Source organism: Coturnix japonica, chromosome Z (assembly GCF_001577835.2).
Source record: "Coturnix japonica isolate 7356 chromosome Z, Coturnix japonica 2.1, whole genome shotgun sequence".
NCBI lineage: Eukaryota > Metazoa > Chordata > Aves > Galliformes > Phasianidae > Coturnix > Coturnix japonica.
The window spans coordinates 35,912,827-35,933,624 of record NC_029547.1 but is presented as its reverse complement, the minus strand read 5'-3'; the positions used below and the strand labels follow the sequence as shown (position 1 = coordinate 35,933,624).

General features: G+C 39.8%; 1 protein-coding gene across 2 annotated transcripts in view; it reads left to right on the top strand.

Annotated features, from left to right (window-relative positions):
* Nucleotides 1-2,062: 2,062 nt before the first annotated feature.
* RASEF (RAS and EF-hand domain containing) overlaps nucleotides 2,063-20,798 on the top strand; it is a 39,950-nt gene continuing 21,214 nt past the window's right edge. Inside the window, exons 1-5 of one of the 2 annotated variants that reach the window (XM_032441366.1) lie at nucleotides 2,063-2,527; nucleotides 15,773-15,919; nucleotides 16,620-16,710; nucleotides 19,467-19,562; nucleotides 20,644-20,721. In XM_032441366.1, the coding sequence (XP_032297257.1) occupies nucleotides 2,163-2,527; nucleotides 15,773-15,919; nucleotides 16,620-16,710; nucleotides 19,467-19,562; nucleotides 20,644-20,721 (777 nt within the window). In that variant the 5' untranslated portion in view covers nucleotides 2,063-2,162. The remainder of the gene's footprint in view (nucleotides 2,528-15,772; nucleotides 15,920-16,619; nucleotides 16,711-19,466; nucleotides 19,563-20,643; nucleotides 20,722-20,798) is intronic. The other variant, XM_015849261.2, reaches the window with a different exon arrangement.

Here is a 20,798-nt window from a genome sequence, read left to right as displayed (position 1 = left end):
AGCTTACCATCAACTGGTCCTTTCTGGCAGGGCTGTGGTGAGTCCTTTCATCCCTCTACTTGTATTGGTAGTGGATGTTGCCTTGACCTAGGTGCAAAACCTATTACAGAAGGCTGGTAGGTGTAAACAGGATAAATATCTTATTTGTTGGATGAACAACAGCATCGGTATGCCCCGGTGGCGCAGTGGTTAAGGACACCGCCTTGCAACAGTGGGGCCCGGAGTGCGAATCCCCCCTGTGGCGCAAGTGGTAGAAGTGCCGGTCTGCTACACAGAGGCTCGAATCCCGGGGGTTGGACTCGATGATCTCTAAGGTCCCTTCCAACCCGCACGAGACTATGATACTATGATGATGATGATGATCATCAGCCCTGTAATGACTCTATGACTGACTCAGTGAACTCTTTGAGTACAAAAAGTTGTTTGGAAGGTAAGAAAACATAGAACAGAAAGAACTCTACTTTTAACTCTGCTTTACTAAAACTCCAGATTTTGCTCTGTTGTAAGAATTCAAGGATGACATTGCTTTGCTGCACTTAGTAGTTTTATAATTGTAACATAAACGTGGTGACAAAAAATTAAGCAGGTATCAAAGCCCTTCACATTCTCTGCTATCTTTAAACTAAAATTTGTATTTCTAATTCCTGCATGGCTGCATTTATCTACAGTGCAAGGGAAAGCTTAGTATACCTTTTCATTGACAAGAGACAGACTGATGGCAGAATTTTAAGCCGACTCAGGGAATTTTAAGTCTAACTTTGGCAATAAACAAATAAATAAACCCAGACCTGTAAAATACTTATAATTTTCTTCTAGGACATTCCACATCTCTTAGGCAGAGAAGCACTTTATACTCCATTTACCATATGTGATTTATTCAAATGAGAGGTCAGCTGAATGGTTTGTGCTCTTCTGGATCACATCCTTGCCCTGAGGCTGTACTTTGGTCAATAAGGAAACACGGTTTGGTTAGCAGGTGGATTTGCATTCTGTTTAACTCTGTCACAGCTTTGGCATATGCAGTTTGCATCTGCAGATAGACAAAGAAATAAGCGCAGGCAAATTAAAAACATTCATGTGAAGAATTTAAACAAATCACAGAATATCCCAATTTGGGAGGGACCCACCAGGACCAATTAATCCAACTCCCAGCTCCAAACAGGACCACCTGAAATCCACACCCTATGCCTGAGAGCATTATCCACTTGCTCCTTGAACTTGGCCAGATTGAGGCTGTGCCCAGTGCTCTGGGGAATCTGTTCCATGCCCACCACCAGGTGAAAAGCCTGTCCCTGACCTCCAACCTGACCCTCCTCTGAGGTTCCAATGAAATGTGAACTTTTACCAAAGACTTCAAGAAAGTGAATGGTCTTGACTTGTCAAGGCATGCAGTATAATAAAAAATTCTTCAATCCAAAGCACTAAAATACGACTCCTTTAGTTGACTGATTTGCACCCAGCTTTTTGCTCACTATTTTAATGATGTACTCATCTGAATTACAGGTGATGAGATAATAGCATGCACTTTCTCTACAATACAGACATTGAACTCTACGATTTCAGCTCAGGATATTCCATGATGCAAGTCCAAAGTGGTTAGCTAGTATCTATGAATGGAAACCTTGGATGATCCAGAGCGCGTTGCCGTGAACAAAGCAAGTGTTTTCGCACTACTGGAAGGTGTGACTGAGGTTTAAGTCTCTGCGGCATCTTCACAGCGTTGGTATTACCATTCAGGTGTTACAGGCGAACCACCCCATTTGTTACCGCACTGCCGTTAGCACTGCCAGGAGCACCAGCCAAGGGCAGCCGAGGCCCAGCACCCGCCGACTCACGCCTCGGGACTTTTCTGTCTCCCCACGGGAGCCTCGCGGGGCAGCGAGGAGAACCGAGTTGTGCGTCGGAGCCGGAGGCGGCGGCAGTGACCACGCTCCACCACACTCCTCGCTCGGGGCCACCGCTGCACCCACAGCCGACCAAAGCCACCGCCCGCGGCCCGCCTCCCTCCGGCTCGACGGGTACCGGGGCGGAGCGGGGCCGCCCCGTCCCGTCCCGCCCCGCCGAACGCGCGGCGGAGTGGTGCCGCCAGCTCGAGCCGCTGCCTCTCGCCCCGTTCCGGCCGCGGGCGCAGGAGCCGCGGGGCAGCACTGCCAGCGGGATCGATGGACGCCGAGGCAGCGGGGGACGAGCAGTCCCGCCTGCGGGCGCTCTTCTTGGCCTGCGATGCCAACGGCTCGGGCCGCATCGAGCGCGAGGACTTCGCTGCGCTCTGCTCCGAGTTGCGGTTGCGGCCGGCCGAGGCCGAGGCCATCTTCCAGCGCCTCGACAGCGACCGTGACGGGGCCATCAACTTCAGGGAGTTCGCCCGCGGCTTCCGCGGCGCCACCCGGCGGCGGTCCAGCGGCAGCCCTGGGGAGCCGGAGGAGGAGGGCGAGGTGGCGGCGGCGACGTGGAGCACAGCGGGGCTGGAGCAGCCCTGGAGAGACTTCGAGGTGCGGCTGGGGGACGAGGCCAGGTACATCCCCAGGTAAGTCCGGGAGCACAGAGACTCCGCTCTGCTGCCGGTGCTGCGGGGACCACGGGCCAGCTGTGCTGGGTGGCTGCGAGCCCCGAAGGCAGCCCAGCGCCGCTGTCGCGCTGTCCTCCGGGAGCGGCTTTTGTGAAAGGGGCTCTGCGCTCTGGTTCAGGGATTTCCATTTCTTGTGCTTTTTCTCTTCTTCCTTTTTTCTTCCCCTTTTCTTTTTCGTTTTCTTTTTTCGCTTTCTTTTCCTTTTCTTCTTTTTCGTTTGCCTCTTCGTTTTCTTCTTCTTCCTCGTTTTCTTCTTCATTTTCGTTTTCTTTCTTTTTTTCTTCCTATTTTCCTCTGTGCGCAGCTTCTCCCTCTCACTGCTCTCCGACCAACCCACGCGGGAGACTCGGGTGGAGAGAAGTTGCGGGCGGCATGCTCATCGCGGCGTCCCAGCATTCCGGCAACGTGCTGTGCCCCGGGAGCCTCCGCCGCCGGTGCGGGCCGGATGAAGGGCGCTGTCGGGGAGTGAGGTTAAATCACATCTACCGGCACGAAGCCGCCCGGCCGCGTTTCGCTGCAGGGCGTAGGCAGTAACCTGTCTGAAACTAGAGGTGTTTTAAGTTGTTGCAAAAATGTTGCCCATAAAAATACACGGTAATTCTACTGCGCTTAAATGCTGCAATTCAAACTGAAAAACAGGCGATCGGAATTTAAGGTCTTGCCGGAGGACCAGTTAGTTAACCTAGGTGAGTGGCTGTATGCAGAGAAACTGAAGCAGAGCCGCAGTGTGAGACGCACAGGAGACAAGTCTGTAAGTTTTCTGCCAGTCATATCGAATTACAGTTTTCTGCTTTACACATTTCAAATCATGGACAAATACATAATCCTAGTCCTCATGTAATGCTCCTCAAATCACTTCCTAATACAGTAATACGGTTCTAGCTATTTCTAAAAGTGCTTTTCTCTTCAAAGAACTTCTCAGAGAGTTACAGAACCCTCATGTCCACAACCAGCGGAGACTTTTTTTTTCCTTTTTCTGAGAGTGTAACACTGCCTATACTGGAATGTTCCAGGCATGTCAGTGTCTTCTCAATGTTCTGATCTTTTATACTGAGTTTGAAGGCATCAGTCTTCCCTGCTGTAAATGGAGACAAAGAGAAGTATAGCCTCTTGTTAAGAGAGTCTGCAGCAGCAATTCAGAATTTAGCCTGAAGCCAGACAGTAACTTGATAGGTGATAGAAGAATGTGACTCAGGACCAGTGATGGCATGTGAAATCATCTCTCTCCTTTCTACACTAAGCCTATCTCTGCTGCAGGAGCAGCAGTTCAAGTGCTGGATTCTTGCACTGGAGAGGATAGCAGGGGATGGGAATGGCCCTCTGACACCTCACTGAGCAGATATGTCATTTCATTATACTGCTTTGGGATTCTAATGCACCAGATTGCAAACAGAACTGAACGTCAGCAATTAAGTATGTGTGTCAGGTGGGCTGTTGCCTGATGTAAATGTTTCCCATTCATGCTCAGCTTTGTGAATACCTTGGAACACCCTTCACAGTTGGCTGTGCTTCTTAGGTGTGTGCCAACGTCAGCCCAAGAACAGTGTGCCCTTTGTTTTCCTTGTTCTTTCTCTCTCCTCTTCTGAAGCTGTGGAAGCAGACCTCTGTTGCAGCTCAGCTTTTTACCATTTGTGGCACACTTTCTGTTGTTGAAACATTTTTATAAGTTTTTCTTTGTGTGTGTAGTCCCACTGAATGTATTAGTATGTGAATAATAGTGAATATGCTAAAATTGTCAGAGGCAAGGAAGGGTTTTAAATGGAAGAATGTAACAAAATTATGACAAGTACTTCCAAAAAGTTGCTTATTGTTTTACTTAAATTATTTCTTTTTAGTTGTTTGTCTATTATTTTTTTTTCTATATCAGTTTTCAAAATAAACAACAACAACAACAACAACAAAAATAAAACTAACAAAACAGACTTATGTTAGTGCATAAAGCAGTCACTGTTAACAACTTTCATATTTGCAGTTTAATGCATTGGAATATCATGAGAAAAGTAACTACAAGGAAGACACTCCTCCAATGGGGATGAGTGAAGTCCATTTTTCTGATCTCAACCATGCAGGGGTTTTAATCTCTCCAGGTGCTCCACATGCTGCCCCACTCTAGCACAGTACTGCCATATGCTTTCATACTGCTATGGTTTCTATAGAAAAAAAGCAAGGCATGGGAGATAGAGTGGGAGAGATGGAAATCAAAAGGAAATCTGTCATTAATACATGTGGTTCAGGCTCTTTTTCTGAACGTGAGCTTTCAAATAGCATGAAAAAGCCATCACAAAGGCACACAAACTGCAGTAACACTGATTAATTTCTTAACTTAGCCCTTAATGGAGAAGTAGACTTTGGATAGGCATTGTTTACTTTTAGGTACTTCCTGGTTCCAGAATATTTTTTATTCAGTTAATATTTCAAAAGTACTGTTACTATGTGATGGAACATGCCTCTCCTTAGTCTGGTGTATGGGTTGCAATTCTGTGAGTTTATACTGCAACTGCTTGTAGTTAAGTAAGGGTGAATGACATCAGAAAGTTTGTTTTCAGCCTAGATTCTTCCCTCTCTGTCTGAGCAGATCTTTAGGGCTGGGTTCAGTTTTATGTCCTGGTGAGAGGGATGCTGTGTCAAATTACTGTTGGTCATCTTCATGGGTGCTTAGTGGACAATTGTGCCTTGAGCACAAAAAAGTGTAAAATATTTACAGGCTGATCATCCAGTATAATGTGTGAAGCCAGATTTTAGTGGAATTGCATATAGAGGGCTGCTTTTTAAATTTTTTGGGGGCATCCATTTCATTTGAAGTACAACTTCTACTCCTTTGCTGCTAAACATAGATGATGGCAGTGCTTTTCATTTCTATGTTGTTCAGAATTCAGACCTGTTAGCTGGTTTATTCCCCTAAGAAGTGTTTGCAGTGACTCAGCAGCAGAGAAGACATAAGAAATGTGTATATCTGGTGCTCCAGGCAAGATTACTCCAGTGCACTGCTTGTGCTGAAAGACTTCATTCAGCCTTTGGCTGTGTTAACTATTGTTCCATTCCATTTTAATGTGTGATCATCCTCAGATCAATTTGGATTTCATTGGTAATATGAAAAGGTTCTCACTACTCCCTTAGCATGTATATGCTCCTTCAAGCATCTGTAATTGTCTCCTGATGGCAGTGCTTTTCCATTCCTCATCTTGGAGCAGATAATAATTCAACATCTGCTGGCACTTCAAGGGAATTCTTACAAGCTCTGTGAAGTTATCCATGTCAGTAGATCGTAGCAGAAACTTCCCAGGAAACAAGTTCTTAACTCTTTATTTTGAAGATCGTAAATCAGAAAGAACTAAGATTTTCAGCTGTGGCATACTGTGTACATTCTTATGTATTGCTGGAATAGTTGGAATCTGTTTTAACAATAGCAGGAGATATTTGTGTGACTCTTGGCAAATTGGATTTGCATAGAAAATGTGGATTTGGGGCCATGATAAAATGAGAAAAGAGCGATGTTTTTAACATTAACCGCTTGAAGTGCAAGGGCAGGAGATACTCGTGGCAAGTACTGCATTAGAGGAGAGGAGCTGACGAAAAACCAGTTTGAAACCTGTTCCACTTGTGCTGTCATGAGCCATAATGGATTTTTGACAAAGCCAATACAGAGGTCAGGTCTTGCTGGAAGACTGCATTTTCTTCCAAGAAATGAAGAACACTGGAGATTTCCTTGGAAGTGGATACGTGTTTCTCAGGGAGGCAATGGAGGCAAAGCCTGAGGAAAAGTATCTGCTTGGAACTCCTTTATCACAGCACTGGAAAAGGATCTTTGCTGTAATTATCACATCTCATCTCTTAATACATCTCATGGCAAGAGCCTGTCAAATGTACTCTGCTGAAAGTGTGACAGATGCCTTTCTATGAGCTATAAGACTTTCAGAGTCACCTTAGGTTTTCCTGCTTGTCTTTTCCTTTTAACCAGAACAGCTTCTGTGTGAAAGAACTTAGTGTCTACAGCATTTGTTTTCCTTAAATTTTTGTAACTCAAGTTCCAGAGCCATAAGTCCTTCTTTTGGGATATTCTTCTTTTCTATGGACTTCATCTTTTCTACACCACTTCCACTACCTGCTCCAAGCTACACCTTTGTCTTTAGGCAAAGAACAGTGCTAATTCTGTGGAAACATTAAAATATCCTTCCCTGAGAATCAGCTGAGGCTTTTCTTGCCTAGACTTTCACATGGATGTTGTAAATTTGTTCTTCTATTGATGCAATCCAGTCTGTGAAAGGACAGGTTAAGTTGGTAGTGAAAAACATAATATCAGGTTGAGAAACACCTGGAAGTTTGTTCTGTATGAAAATTTCATGGAATTATGTGTTTCCTCAAGGCACTTAATCAAGTAGAAATTATTAGGCCAGACTTTTTGAACCCACACCCTACAGGCCACATGCATCCTGTCCCAGCTCACCTTGCATTTGTCCCCCACCCCATGCAGTCATGGTGGCTCTGCCTCACTGAATGGCCTGGTCCAGCCCTGGGTGGACTCTCATACCCCGGAATAACCAAACATTGATGTGTAATCTGCATCATCTGAGCTGAAACCAGGACATGGGGAGGGCACAGTGCAGTGATGACTTCAAATAAGTGATGGCAAATAATTGTATGCATTTTGATACACTGGCTAAAAGTCCTGTGAACTGCAAAAAATATGCATCATTGTAAGGGAATTTGAGAATAGGCTTCAAGAGCTCCAAAAAAGTAATCAATTTTTTTTTGTATATTTGTGACTTCTTTTTAATTCAGCATAAATGCATTTTTTAAAATGGAATGTTTAAAGTTGTAATCAGATATTCAAATGAAAAATCTGATCATATCTCTCTACCAGACCTTCATGAGAAAGATATCTCTTACTTCACAATCACACCTTAACTCATATCATCACTTTTGGCACTGTGTACCTTTTTTAATCAATTGTTTTCAAGGATGAAACACAGCAGGAATAAAATTTCATTAAAAAAATCTGAGAAATACATTGAGAGCTCATTAAGAATTGCAAACACTGCTGCTGAACCAAACAGATGCGTTGGTTTCACAAGAACAAGGTCAAATATCCCACTTATGTTTTCTTTTCCTTCTTTTTTTTTTTTTTTCTTTTCATTTTTAAAATAAAGTTATTAAAAATTAAAATAGGTTTTGTTACTTACATGCATCAACTATTTTATATATTTTACAAGAACTGATCTGAAAAGAGTGCTATTTAAACTGCATTATTTTTTGACCCATGACATCAGAGGTGGATGTTGGTGATACGGCAGCAGAGGCTGAACTTTCCCATCGATATTCCATTATGTTTTGTTGCTGTGTGACAGATGGCAGCAGAAGAGCAGTCTGGTAGAATGGTGTTTGACAAGGAAGTGTGTATGAAGCAAAGGGGTATCGCTGAATTCCTTTATGTGGAACAAAAGATATCCACTGACATTTGTCAATTCTTGCCAAGCATTTATGGAGAAAAAGCAGTAGATGTGAACACAGTGAGATGGTGGGTAGTGCATTTCAACAGTGACAAGAGTGATAGTGGGTTGCCTCTGCTGTGCAGGCTTTTGTGCGCACAGCATGTAGGCTCTTGTTCATTGCTGATGAAAATGCACAGCTAATAGTGTTGATTATATTTAAAAATTTTGTTTTGTAGTTGTGAATTTGCTCTAGTAGTGTCATTTGAGTGAATTTGCTCAAATAGTGTCATTGTGCTTATTGTATCAGTTGTAGTTTCCATGGAAATAAGTAAGAGGCTCTATTTTCAATGCAATCTACATTTATGTGGCTCAAGACAATTCCTCTTCACTTATTGCTGCCAATGCAAGCCAAGAGGTTGTACTCTCATGTATTAGGCACTCACCTGTGACAACAGTAGAACCTTTAGTCTTTAAAACAGATTTTGTGGATTTTTTCTAATGGTTAACAAGATGGCATACCCAGCATGTTTGCATTTCTGAACAAGGTATTTCTCTATCCATGGTAGCTAACTGATATTATTATCTCCAATGTAAGAACAATTGTTAGATTGTAATGCCCCTTTCTCTTCCTCTAAATCAGACTTCCCTGGCTCAGATCGCCTTACATTTCATCCCTTCTTATCCATGTTAGAAGAGAGGTTCTACAGACAATGAGTGTTTTTATAAGCTACGCTGGGAAGAGAGTGTTGCAATAGAGATCATTGTAAAGCTTAGAAACAGAAGCATATTCTGCACCTATGAGAATAAAACCATGTTTTTCCAGTGCCTGAAAGGCAATAACAGTATGGATAAAGAAGAGGAAAGAAGTGAAGGCAAATGTCAGAAAACCATCAAAGGGTTCTTCAGAGACAGGGAGGTTGTGATGAGAAGGGGTTTGGCCTCTTCTTGCAGGTAAAAAACAGGACACAAGGAAATGGTCATAAGTTGTACAAGAGGAGGCTTAGATTAGATGTAAGGAAAAGCTTTTTCTCTCAAAGAGTGGTCAGGCACTGGAATGACCTGCCCAGGGAGGTGGTGGAGTTGCTGTCCCTGGCAGTGTTCATGAGGAGTCTGGATGAGGAGCTACAAGATATGGTTTAGTTAGCTTGTGGTAGCAATGGTTATGGGAGGACGGTTGGACTGGATGATCTTGTAGGTCCTTTCCAACCTTGTGATTCTATGGTTCTATGAATCTATGATTCTATGAAAAGAATAGGACCTAAAGAAATGCCATGAAGCTGTGACAGGGGAGGGTCTGATTGGATATCAGGAAAAGGCTCTTCACCATAGGTTGGTGGGCATGGAACAGGCTTCTCAGGGCAGTGGCTCCTTCAGAGCCCCAAGCCTCTGAAGTTCAAGAACCATTTGGACACCACTCTCAGACACATCGTCTGATTTTTGCATGGTCCTGTTTGGAGCTGTTGGACTCAGTGATCCCTGTGGGTGCCTTGCAACTTGGGATATTCTGACTCTATAATTTGGTGAAGTTTTCTTACCTCTTATTAAAATCCAAGCCCAAAGAGACACCTCTAGTCCCAGTGAGCTTACAGCTCGTCTTGCTATGTTGCCATTGGTAAATCTCTACCTTTCTAAAGAAGATGCAGGTAATTAAACACCAAATAGTAATGGAAGGAATTAAAACTATGTCGTAATCATACAAGGAAAAGTGGTATTGTAAAATCACTGTCAAATCTTTGATTTTCTTCTGTTTTCCACTAGCTTACTGCAATTTGTCCTATAATTGGTGAAAAATGGTGCTTCAAATAAACTTGATTAGGTGAAGCTAAGTGGACCATGTAATCCAGCCTACTTTCCCTTGGAATTACAAGGAGATTAGATGTAAGAATCTGAGCAGCTACTTAGTCTTTTTTTTATACATTCCTTCAACTTTCTTTGAACTTCATTTGGGGTGTGGACCAGTCAGCCAACAGCCACTGTACATTCAGCCATCCAGAACAGTACTAGGAGTTGATATAAATTGGTTTATTTGGAATTATGCCATGTAATGGAATCTAAGTGTCTGATATCTCTAAGCTCCCCCCCTCCTTTTTTCTTTCTTTGCTCCACCTTATTCCATTTTGGTATTTTGGATCTATTATATTACAGATGGCATTATTCTCAGGGCAGATTTACTTTCTTTCTGTAATGCAGTGACTTTATGGAGTACTAAAGCTCTCGTGTAAAGATGTGAAAATTTGGGATAATTTCATATACTAATATTACAGGGAAGGCAAACTAAAATAGTAGATTTTTTTAGATGAAATAAGGTAAAGCCAGAGCAGTACTTGTCTACTGTACTGTACTTTTTTGAGCCACTCATGCCTTGTGCCTGTACTTGGTAGAAGCAGCAAAAAAAGCATGTGGGGTAGGCTGTGAAAGCAAACAGCTAGAGGGTCCAATGGAACAGTTTCTTTCATGTTGTGTATTAGAAAAGCTCTTTCTATGCCTTTGTTGTCATGAGTTAGCAACACAACACATGGTTCTTGTGCCAGGAAGATTTCTTTATTGCTGTGATGATCATGATGTGTATCTGCATCATCTCTGTATTCATATCATCTTGTGTATCCCTTCTTATTTTTCTAAGTGAGACTTTTATATTCTGACACGCGCATTCAGTATATTTCCACTAGCAATCCATGGGTTAGAAAGCAAGTAAGTTTCGTAACAAGCAGAGAGCTTATCTTATACCTAGGTACAAAACACCCCTGTTTATTCAGACCTTCTGTATCCTTTTCAGAGCCTCATTATCAGAGAGCTGGCATCTGACGAGGCCAAGCTGACCTCTTCATCTCCCACATGAATGTCTACACTTTAGTTAGGGAGGAATTTAAGGGCACCCCTGAGCATTTCACATGAATTTTGTTGAAAATGAATGAAGAACTTCTGAATTCCATTTTTGTACTGCAAAGACTGAATCTTTAGCAGTCATCATAGTAAAATCTGTTTGTGAAATCTTCCTCAATAAATAATTTTGAATAACTAACAAATATGCAAAAAGGAATAATATGTATTCAGTGGGAGCTGGAAACATACCAATACATTTAGCAATGTCCATTGCAACTATTTTGCCCTGCCGCAGTGGCATTACTAATAACTAGTAAAGTATGTGAAAATATGAGTGATTTTAAATATAAGAAGAAATGATTAACAACAATTCCTCTTAGAATCATAGAATTATTTGGGTTGGAAGGGACCTTTGAGATTGTGTACTTCCAACCCCTTGATATAGCACCTACCAATAGACCGGGTTGCTCAAAGCCCCATCCAGCCTGGCCCTGAATGCCACCAGGGACTGGGTATCCACAACCTGTTCCAGTGTCTCACTGCCCTCACAATGAAATATTTCTTCCTAATATCTAGACGAAATGTACCGTCTTCTAGTTTGAAACCATTCCCCCTTGATCTGTTACTACATGCCCTAATAAAAAGTCCATCCCCAGCTTTCCTGTAGGCCCCCTTCAAGTTCTGGAAGACATAAGCATTTAAGTATCATTCCATCAATTTTGTTGCATGACTAATTGCTCCTGTTTTTCTGTTGCTTACATCAGTTGTTGAGTCATGTTTCTAACTAAGATTTCCTCTGAAGCTGCCATAGAAGTACTCGGGTGAATGTCACTGGGAGTTTCAGTGGCCAGTTTGAGACTAAAAGAGCCTTGTCGGTGCTTTCCAGGATTCTGCATGTTTTGTTTTCTAACCCTCATAAAACAAAGTCACAGATATTTTGAGTCCATCTGTATGGTAGTCAGTCATGAGGAGGAATAAGAAATATAAGGTTTTTCTTTTCATCACACACTCTCATAGTAACTACTTTTTGCTTCTTACAGCTGCATCTTAAAGCAAGCAGGCAGGGGTATGGCATGGGCACAGCAGTGTGGAAGGGCTGATTTTTATCTTAATTTCTGGAATGTGTATTTGCATAAGCTTTTAAAAAAAAGCTGCAAGGGAGAGTTACAGGCATTCTTATATAAGAGAATACAAATTGCAGAAATTCCTTACAATATTCCACTACAGATTCTAGCACAAAGTATTGTAAAGAATGGCCAAACTAATAATTGTTTCTCCAGTTCCTCAATGTAAGACACTGTAGTTTCTGTTGTACTGTAACCAGTAACAGTCCGTGAGGTTGGAGACTCTGGTGATTGGCTGTTTTTTATCCCTGGACTCTTAGTACAGACTGAGATACTATGTAGTTTTGTGGATACAGCATCATTTTTATCTGAAGACAGCAAATGACTAATCCTGCATAAGACGAGGTACGAAAGATAAAGTGCTTGTGAAAAAGGAGATATACGTCCTTAAATATCCAACCATGATTTGGTAACTTGTGATTTGGAAAAGGCTCAGGTATACATTTGCTCAGGTAACTAATGTTCTGTCTTAGTATCAGGTAAAATGGGTCTTGCTACTGCTTGTTTGCTTTCTAGGAAATAAGGTTGTTTGTAGACATCTCCTTGCCAACACTGAAATTGAAGGTGAAAATATAACTTTATAACATAAATCTTTTGTTTATGTTTTTTATTCCTAAAAATCATATATAGAATCATGAAATTATTGGAGTTGGAAGAGACTCTTAAAGGTGATCTAGCCCAACTCCTCTGCACTGAACACTACAGCTAGGTCAGGCTGCTCAGAGCCCTGTCCAGCCTGACCTTGTATGTCTCCAGGGATGGAACATACACCACCTCTCTAGGCAATCTGTTCCAGTGACCTAGATTGTGCTGAGTGTATCTGCCCTTTAAGGTGGATAGCTTAACTTCTATTTTAGACTAGATATTAAGATGAAATTTTTTACTATAAGAGAGATGAGACACTGGAACAAGTTGCCTAGAAAGGCTGTGAATGCCCCCTCCCTGGAGATAGGTGTTCAAGGCTAGGCTGGATGGGGCTTTGATTGACTCGGTCTAGAGAGAAGTGTCAGTGCCTATAGCAGTAGAGGGTTTGAAACTGGATAATCTTAAGAGATCATTTTCTGCCCAAACCATTCTGTGATTCTATGATTCTGTCAACCTTGTTGTGCCTAGTGTCATTTCTGTTTAATACAACACACTGCTAAAGAAGTATGTGAACATCCACACTGTGAGAAGTGGCGTTCTTCAGTGACTAGTTCCAAACACAGCAGCTGCTTCTGTGTAAAATCTGAAACTATTCTGGAATAGTTTGTTAGCTGTTTTAGTAAGGTATTTGCAGCTTTGAAGGACAGCTGCTGAAGTGCTAAGAATTCATGAAATGGAGCATATGTTACCATACCCCACTATCTAAATAAATGGAATTTCAAATAGAGGGATTATGAGAGATTGCGTTTTGTAATGTTTAAAGTACAGTCGTGCTCCAGCTTCAAGGCTAATCAACAGTAATGGAAGTATGGTAGGAAAGCTACAAATGGTATCACCTTGAGACTCTAAACTTACTGTTTGGCCAGCTGCTTGTACTTGGAAGTCACTGTTTAAGTACTACAAATCTGCTATATACTGGCATTTTAGCCGAGATATGCAGAACATGAATCACCAACATATTTTGTGGTATTCGCTGTCAGCAGAACCATGCTGAAATTAACTGTTGTGCAGTAATCCTTCAGTGCAGAAATCTCACGTACCTCTGAATGTATGTTTGAAGAGATAAGACTTTTTTTTTTTTTTTTTTTTTTTTTTTAAATTTTTCCTATCCTGGTGTTAGTATTTATCTTGGAATTGTTGTAACAACTGTGAAGGAAAATGTCTGCAGCTGTTTTTTAAAGGTGGAATATTGAGTAAACATACATTAGGGGAGTTCTTTATGAGTATGTTTTTTTGCATAGTTTGTAGCAAATCTGTGTTTTATGTGCTATTGTTATGTTTCTGTATATTAAAATAAACATCTGCGTCTCACCTACAAACAGATTTTATGATTTCTTGAAATATTTCAGTTGTTCAAAACAGGACTGTGAGATAAAACAATTATACTGCTGTTGTAGTAAAAGAAGTTTTACTTTCCATGGGAAAATCATATAGAATAAACAAAGTTCTGGGATGCTGATAATCTGAACAGTAAAAGTGCTTTAGGTGTAAAATCACAGTGATTGTTGATATTATGGTTGTGTTTAATGGGTTAATCAGCACTACCTTTATGGAAAATATGAAAATATCAGCTAACAAGGAATATATTTAAATCAAAGGTTAAACTTTCCTGTAACAATAAAAAGAGGACAGGCACTCATGATGTGTTATAAATGCTGTAGGACTAGTAATTGCAAAACAATATTTTGTTTGCCTTTCTGCTGTGCTTCCTCATTACAGATCTGCTTCACGCACATTTGTAGACTTGCTTTCTTTTTGCTTTTTTTTTCCCCTTTGCTTTATCTGTAAGCTCTTGAATACTTGCTCACGTTTTGGTATATTGTCTGCATGGCAGTCAGCTTTTCTTGTCCTTGGGATTACTAATTTCTGTTGTAGAATTTTCTCTGAGAAACTGCCTTATTAAAGTGCCATGTAACATGAACTGTGACTTGATACACTGTTGTGTGACCAGAAAACCGAGCTGTTTATGTAATAGTATGTGTTACAGTATTTTGGTGCTTATGCTATTATTTGCCTTAGCATGTTGTCAACAATTAAATTGTAATTGACAATTAAAACTCTGCACGGTCACTTGAAATGAGTCCTGATCAAATAGAAATTAGAATATTTTATTCTTGCATTGGAGCAGCCTTTAAGAAGCAGTATAAATTTCAAGAGAGCTTTTAAGTAGTCGAGGATCTACAGAGACTTTTTCCCTTCCAAGATGAGTCTTTCATGTATGACTCATAATTTTCTTTTTTTTTTCTTTTTTTTTTCTTTTTTTTTTTTGTGATGTAAAACAAGGCTGTCATTATTAGAGTTGCAGGCATTGCAACCAAAATAATTGGTTTTAAATGAGAGAGGTATGTTCTCTGTTCTGCCACAACTCCCATCGAGTTATTCATACAAGAACTGTGAAGTTTTCTTCCAAGCTTGCATGGGTAGCTTTTACATCTGTCAGGTGAGTTCATAGAATCATAGAATCACCAACATCAGAAAAGACCTACAAGATCATCCAGTTCAACCATCAACCCATCACCAACAGTTCTCACTAAACCATGTCCCTCAACACAACATCTAAACATTCATTGAACTCCTCCAGGGTCAGTAACTCCACCAACTCCCTGGGCAGGCCATTCCAGTGCCTGACCACTCTTTTAGAAAAGTAGTATTTCTTAATGTCCAGTTTTGCGGGTCATGCTTATTTATTTCCTTACTATTGCAGCGTTGTTCTCTGTTCAGTTTACTCCCTGTAGTGATGTCACTTCTTCTTCTTTTTTTTTTTTTTTTACTTTTAACTTAGGTAGTTGGTATTCTTATCCCCTTCCATTTCTTTTTTCATTCAGTTTCTTACAGCAGTAAACCTCTCCACAGTGTATAGTTTATTGTTATAGCCACCAACAATCTTGATTTACATTATGGTTTTGCTCTAGTGGCACACTCTTCAGTGTATCACAAATATAAGTACAAAAAATTTACTTAAGCTAAAAAATGTTTTTCTGCAGTAGCTGTGTTAAAGAAATGGAAGGGGTAAAAATAATTTAGAAGAATTGAGATGTATCTTTGCTGTATATTCAAAGTCTGTACAAGTTAAATTTAAAAAATAGAAAATAAAGAGGTATACTTCAATTTATAGCATTTTTCAAACCCCTACAGAGCATTGTTCCAAGTAAGTGTGTTAAAAAAGGATCTGTCTTTTTCAGACAAGAGCAAGTCAGTGTTCTGTATCAGAACATACACCTAGTAGAACCAAGATTAATCCAGTCGTATGAGCATGTCATTCAGAACTTCATCCGAGAGATCAAACTTCAAAGCACAGAGATGGAAACCTTGGCCATCGCAGTGAAAAGGTACAGTAAGCTTTACTTCTAGTTCATTTATGCACTTACTTTTCTCCCTATTCTACCTTGTTGGATTAAACTACTATTGGTTAATGACAAAATATGCCAAACAGAATTTTCATAAACAGAGTTCAGAAGTTGTTTACATGCACCCACTTTTGTGTAAATGTTCCCTGTTGATGTTTTGGGTATGTCCTGTCTTTGTTCATACATCTAATGCTTTAATCTAATGCATTTTGACCATTCTTCACATCTGTAACTGCGTGGTTTAGCATCACTCCCATTATAATTTCATTTTAAAAAACATATTTTTGCTTCTCCAGCTTCAAGGAGATTAGCTCAGAACAGGATAGATAGTGCAAGTTGCTGTCGTTATTGTCTAGAAGCCTTGTCATAGGAAAACCAGAGGGTCCTTTTATCTTTGTAATTTAAATTTCAGTATGAGATACCTTTCACACTAATCATTTGCCATCTGCTGTAATTTAAAATCTAATTTGCATGTATTTTCAAATTCAAATTTGTGATTTTTGGTTCCCAAACACATTGATTTCAAGGTCTGGTCATTCTTAAATGCTGTTTAAAATTGTTTCCATTGTTAAATGTTTTTTCAATGTTTGTCTATCTAATTCATTTCATCAAATGTATTTCACACAATTGTCTGTCAAGACACAGGGCAATTTCTAAAACGATATTTACTTTTAAATTTTAGAGCTCAGGATAAAGCAACAGTTCAGCTCAGTGAGCTGGAGGAAGAGATGGAACAACGGATACAGGCTGCAGAGCAAAAAGTTAAAAAGGAAGTGAGTATTTTTTGTTTACACAATTTCATTGTGACCAAACTCTCTGTGGAGTTAATTAATCGCCAGGTGAATCTTCAATGCTGCTAGGCTGACTGTAAACAGAGCCTGGATGAAAAGAAACCTCCCATAAGGTGGGAAATGTGTTCTCTTATTGCTTACCCAAAGGGGAATGACTGTTCAGGTGTAATAAAGCAAGAAAAAGAAACAAAACTCTTTTGTAAGAAAATTTTCATGCAAAGAAGTTTATTTCTGAGAACAGTATCAGTAACTGATTAGAAAAAATTGGCATTTCACCAGGAGATGATGGAATCTATTTCTAATAATGCGAGAATTTAAGTAATTAATGCTCAGATCATTTATTCTTCATTTTTACATCTGATTGAAGCAGTGATCTTTCCCCTGCTGATGCATTCTGATCCTGCAGTTTTAGGTTTGAGATTTCTAGAGGAGAGAGGGTGTTTGTGATACCAGAGTGTGAGGGCCTGAACCCCTCAGTTGATGGGGATTTCACTTGTTTCAGTGTGCTCAGTTTTCAGATGTTGTTCCATCTCACTTGCAGTCTTCATGTGAAGTACAAGAATCCTTTTCCCTTGTCATATTGGAAACTTGAGTAGCACCACAAGTGTCTGTCTAATTCTAATCAGAAAGCAGTAAAAGAAAATTGCTCTGCCTGTCTTCGCTGCTTCCTATTGAACTGTTCCTAAATTTATGTGGTATACCTAGCTTTGCACTGAGTGGAAGAGCAACAGTTCATGCGAAATATTCTAATGCGGATGAAAGAAGTTCACTAGTTAAAATGTGTATTCTGGCTGTGGTCATTAATTTGGTAGCAAAAACTACTGAACCTTTACTTATGTGGTATGTGTTCTTTCACGAAAGCATTCACGAAATAGGAAGCAATGAAGTGCAGTCAGGCAATGGGTCGATTTTAAATATCTCTTAGCAATTGAGCTGTGAAGAGAAACAGTGCTCTGGCAGATTTGCTTCAAATGTCTTGTTCTGTACAACAGGAAATATTCCTACCATCAAAGTCTGGGTTTTTTTTTGGTTTTTTTTTTCCTTGTAACAAAACGAAAAGCATAAAAATGTTAACGCATTCCAGCAAAATAGCATATGTATATTTAACCAATTACAATAAAACTTTGAGAACAGAAAAGCTTACTATTTTCATAGATAATATGCATTTTTGTTTAGAAAGCATAGGCATTTGCTTTGGAAAATTTCTGTTCTGCATGAAGTGTTTAATCACTGGGAAAAGCCCTGTAAGCCTTATTCCCTACCGTAAAAGGATGACCTGGATGTGTGCACTCATTCAGTCTGAGAACCTCTGCAATTAGATATGATCTTTACATAAAAGACTGCTAACTATGATCTGCATATAGATTGTTTTAGCTTCTAAAAAGGACCCTTGTGATGCAATAAAATGCCTTGTAGTTTGCAGTGCTTATGCTAGATCTAGTCTTTGGGTTGAAATGCTAAATAAATGGCAGGGCAGCAGTTTTTATCAGTGTTAGTTTTCAGATTGTCACTGAGCTGGAATGGAGTTTTCACACCCAGATATCAAAGGTGGGTCATGACTTGTTTCCTACAGTACTTTCCTCATTTTCACTCATGTACATTTTCTGTAGCTCATAGCTCCTTGTACTCCACCTCCTAAAACGCCCTGAGAGTAAATGTAAGATATTTACTTTGTGGGATTGTGCTCAGCCATTAATCTTACAGCCTGCATTCATGACTATTGTTTGTTAGAGTGATCTCATGCCATGGTGACACCTGCCTCTGCGTGATGGCATCTGCAGCATGAACCTATCCTCTTTTATTTCTTCAGGGAAGCAAATAGTTACCAAACAATACTTAAGAGTCTGATACAGGGACCAGTAGTCAGAGAATCCAGCTTAAGCTGATTACTTTGACTGATGATCATTTTAACACACGGATGTCAGCGTCTGATTGCATTCTGAGCAAAGTCCACACCTGCCATCTCTTGTTGGGAAGCACAGGCTGTCACTCTAGCAGCACGTCCTGCCACTGCCATCTGTCTCCCTGTGCTGCGAACTATGCACCTCTGCATCCAGGAGTGCTTGTCAGAGCTGGGTGCATTCTTTTCCTATCAGTCCTAACGTCTTCTTTTTCCCAGTCCCATGTCTCTTTGTTTGAATTAAAATGATTTCCTCAATAATGCAGTTGGTTTAGGATCAACTGCTGTGTGAAACTCCCATGACTAAGGATGCTGCCATCAGCATGTCTTTCGCCAAACATGGTTTTGTATTAATAAAATGTTTGCAAGCAAAAAAAGAAAAAAAATTGAAGTAAATGAGTAACTAACTAAAGGTGGTATAGTAGTGCTGTTGCAAGCATGTTGGATCCCACACCACAGAAGGCTGGTTTGAAAGTAAGGGTGCAGTGCTCTGACCTGCATGTCTGTCTGTACAGACATCTGTATATATAATATGCACCTTCATACATGGCTTTGTTTAAGACATTTAAAATGCTAAGAGAAAGAGACTGATGTGAAAGCAAAGCACTGAATTCAGGGCTGAACCCCTAACTTTTCTTTCTCCTCACTGTTTTTGTAAGTGGACTGCAATAGTAGAACCAGTGTCTGTAGATTTAAGGACAAGGTGGTTGACTTAATGTGAAGTTGCACTTATTAATGTACTGGGGAAAAAAATGTTTGCTTTCCAAGCTGGCAGTTGTGTCTTTTAAGAAACAGTTGAAGTCTGTTTCCACATTTAATAAGATAACAAATATTATAGGAGAAACGAAAAGCTGAAGAAGCACTAAATGAGTTGAAGCGCCAGTATGACACTGAAGTTGGGGATCTTCAGGTGACTATAAAAAAACTTAAAAAGGTAAGTGACTTGAACTCATAACTTGAATTTTTTTGTGCAAGAGATGCTGACCTTATGAAGGGCCTTCCCCAAGATGGATATTCACAATGCAGCCATTTAAGTTTATTTGCATATGTAAATGGCAACTTAAAATAAGTTTTTTGTTTGTTTGTTTGTTTTTTCATATGCGTTGTAGTTCTGTGCTGATGTATACATTTTGTATAGTTTACTGAAATACATAGTGAAGAGACCAGATAGCCAGATTCTCTTGCTGAATAATTTTGAAGATCCTTGTATGTGATATGTTAGAAACATCTAGTACATTGCCACTAATTGTAATGAATAGAACTAGATGAAATGGGCAATAAAAATGCAGTATGTTGAACCAATACAGTGTTTTTGTCAGCACATTTCTTTCAGACTTTAATTTTTGGGATAAGTTTGAGCTATAATTTTAAACAGACATTACTAGTGGAATTAGTTATTGCTAGTCTAAATCTAATTCCAACCTGATTAATTCAAAGCCTAATTGAAGGATAACTTGACATGTTAGATATGAATACTGGTTTGGATTATTTTATAATCTAGTTTTAATTTTGTTAGTAGTGTTTGCTGCAAATTGGACTAGAATTTTTTTAACTATTTAAGATTTATTTTTCCACATTGAATTGAACTCAGAAGAGCACTGATATAAATGGAAGTTTCTCATGAGAAACACGAAAACTTTTGATAAATACACTGTACAGAATTGACGTTAGATGAAGTAGTACATATATATACACACATATTTATGTTAGTGAGGATACAGCTGTTACAGTCTTCTCAGTTGCTGGGTTTTGTCTTCCACGTTGTATGTATTCAATACCTGTACCAAATTCCAGAGTGCCAAGTAGAAATTAAGTATTTGTAATGTACAGACAACAAGAAGTTTTTGGAAGAATGCTCCCTACTCATGAAGCTGGGAATACTATCGATTTTTAAATCTTTCATAGCTATAACATGTTCTTGGGGTTGTTTGATATGATTTCCATTACATTTTATGTATTTTGAATGAGAATAATCAAGTATGTGTGTTAACTGGGTGATTTTATAATTCTTTTAGGTTGAAGAGCAATCGAAAAACTTAAATATCAGGGAAGATGTTATTGAACTGAAAAAGAGAATACATGATATGTTGCTGGTATGAAGTGTTTATCATTAATACATTAATTTAGCTTCAGTTTTATTCTTCTTGCAATACAGATTTTTTTTTAATTT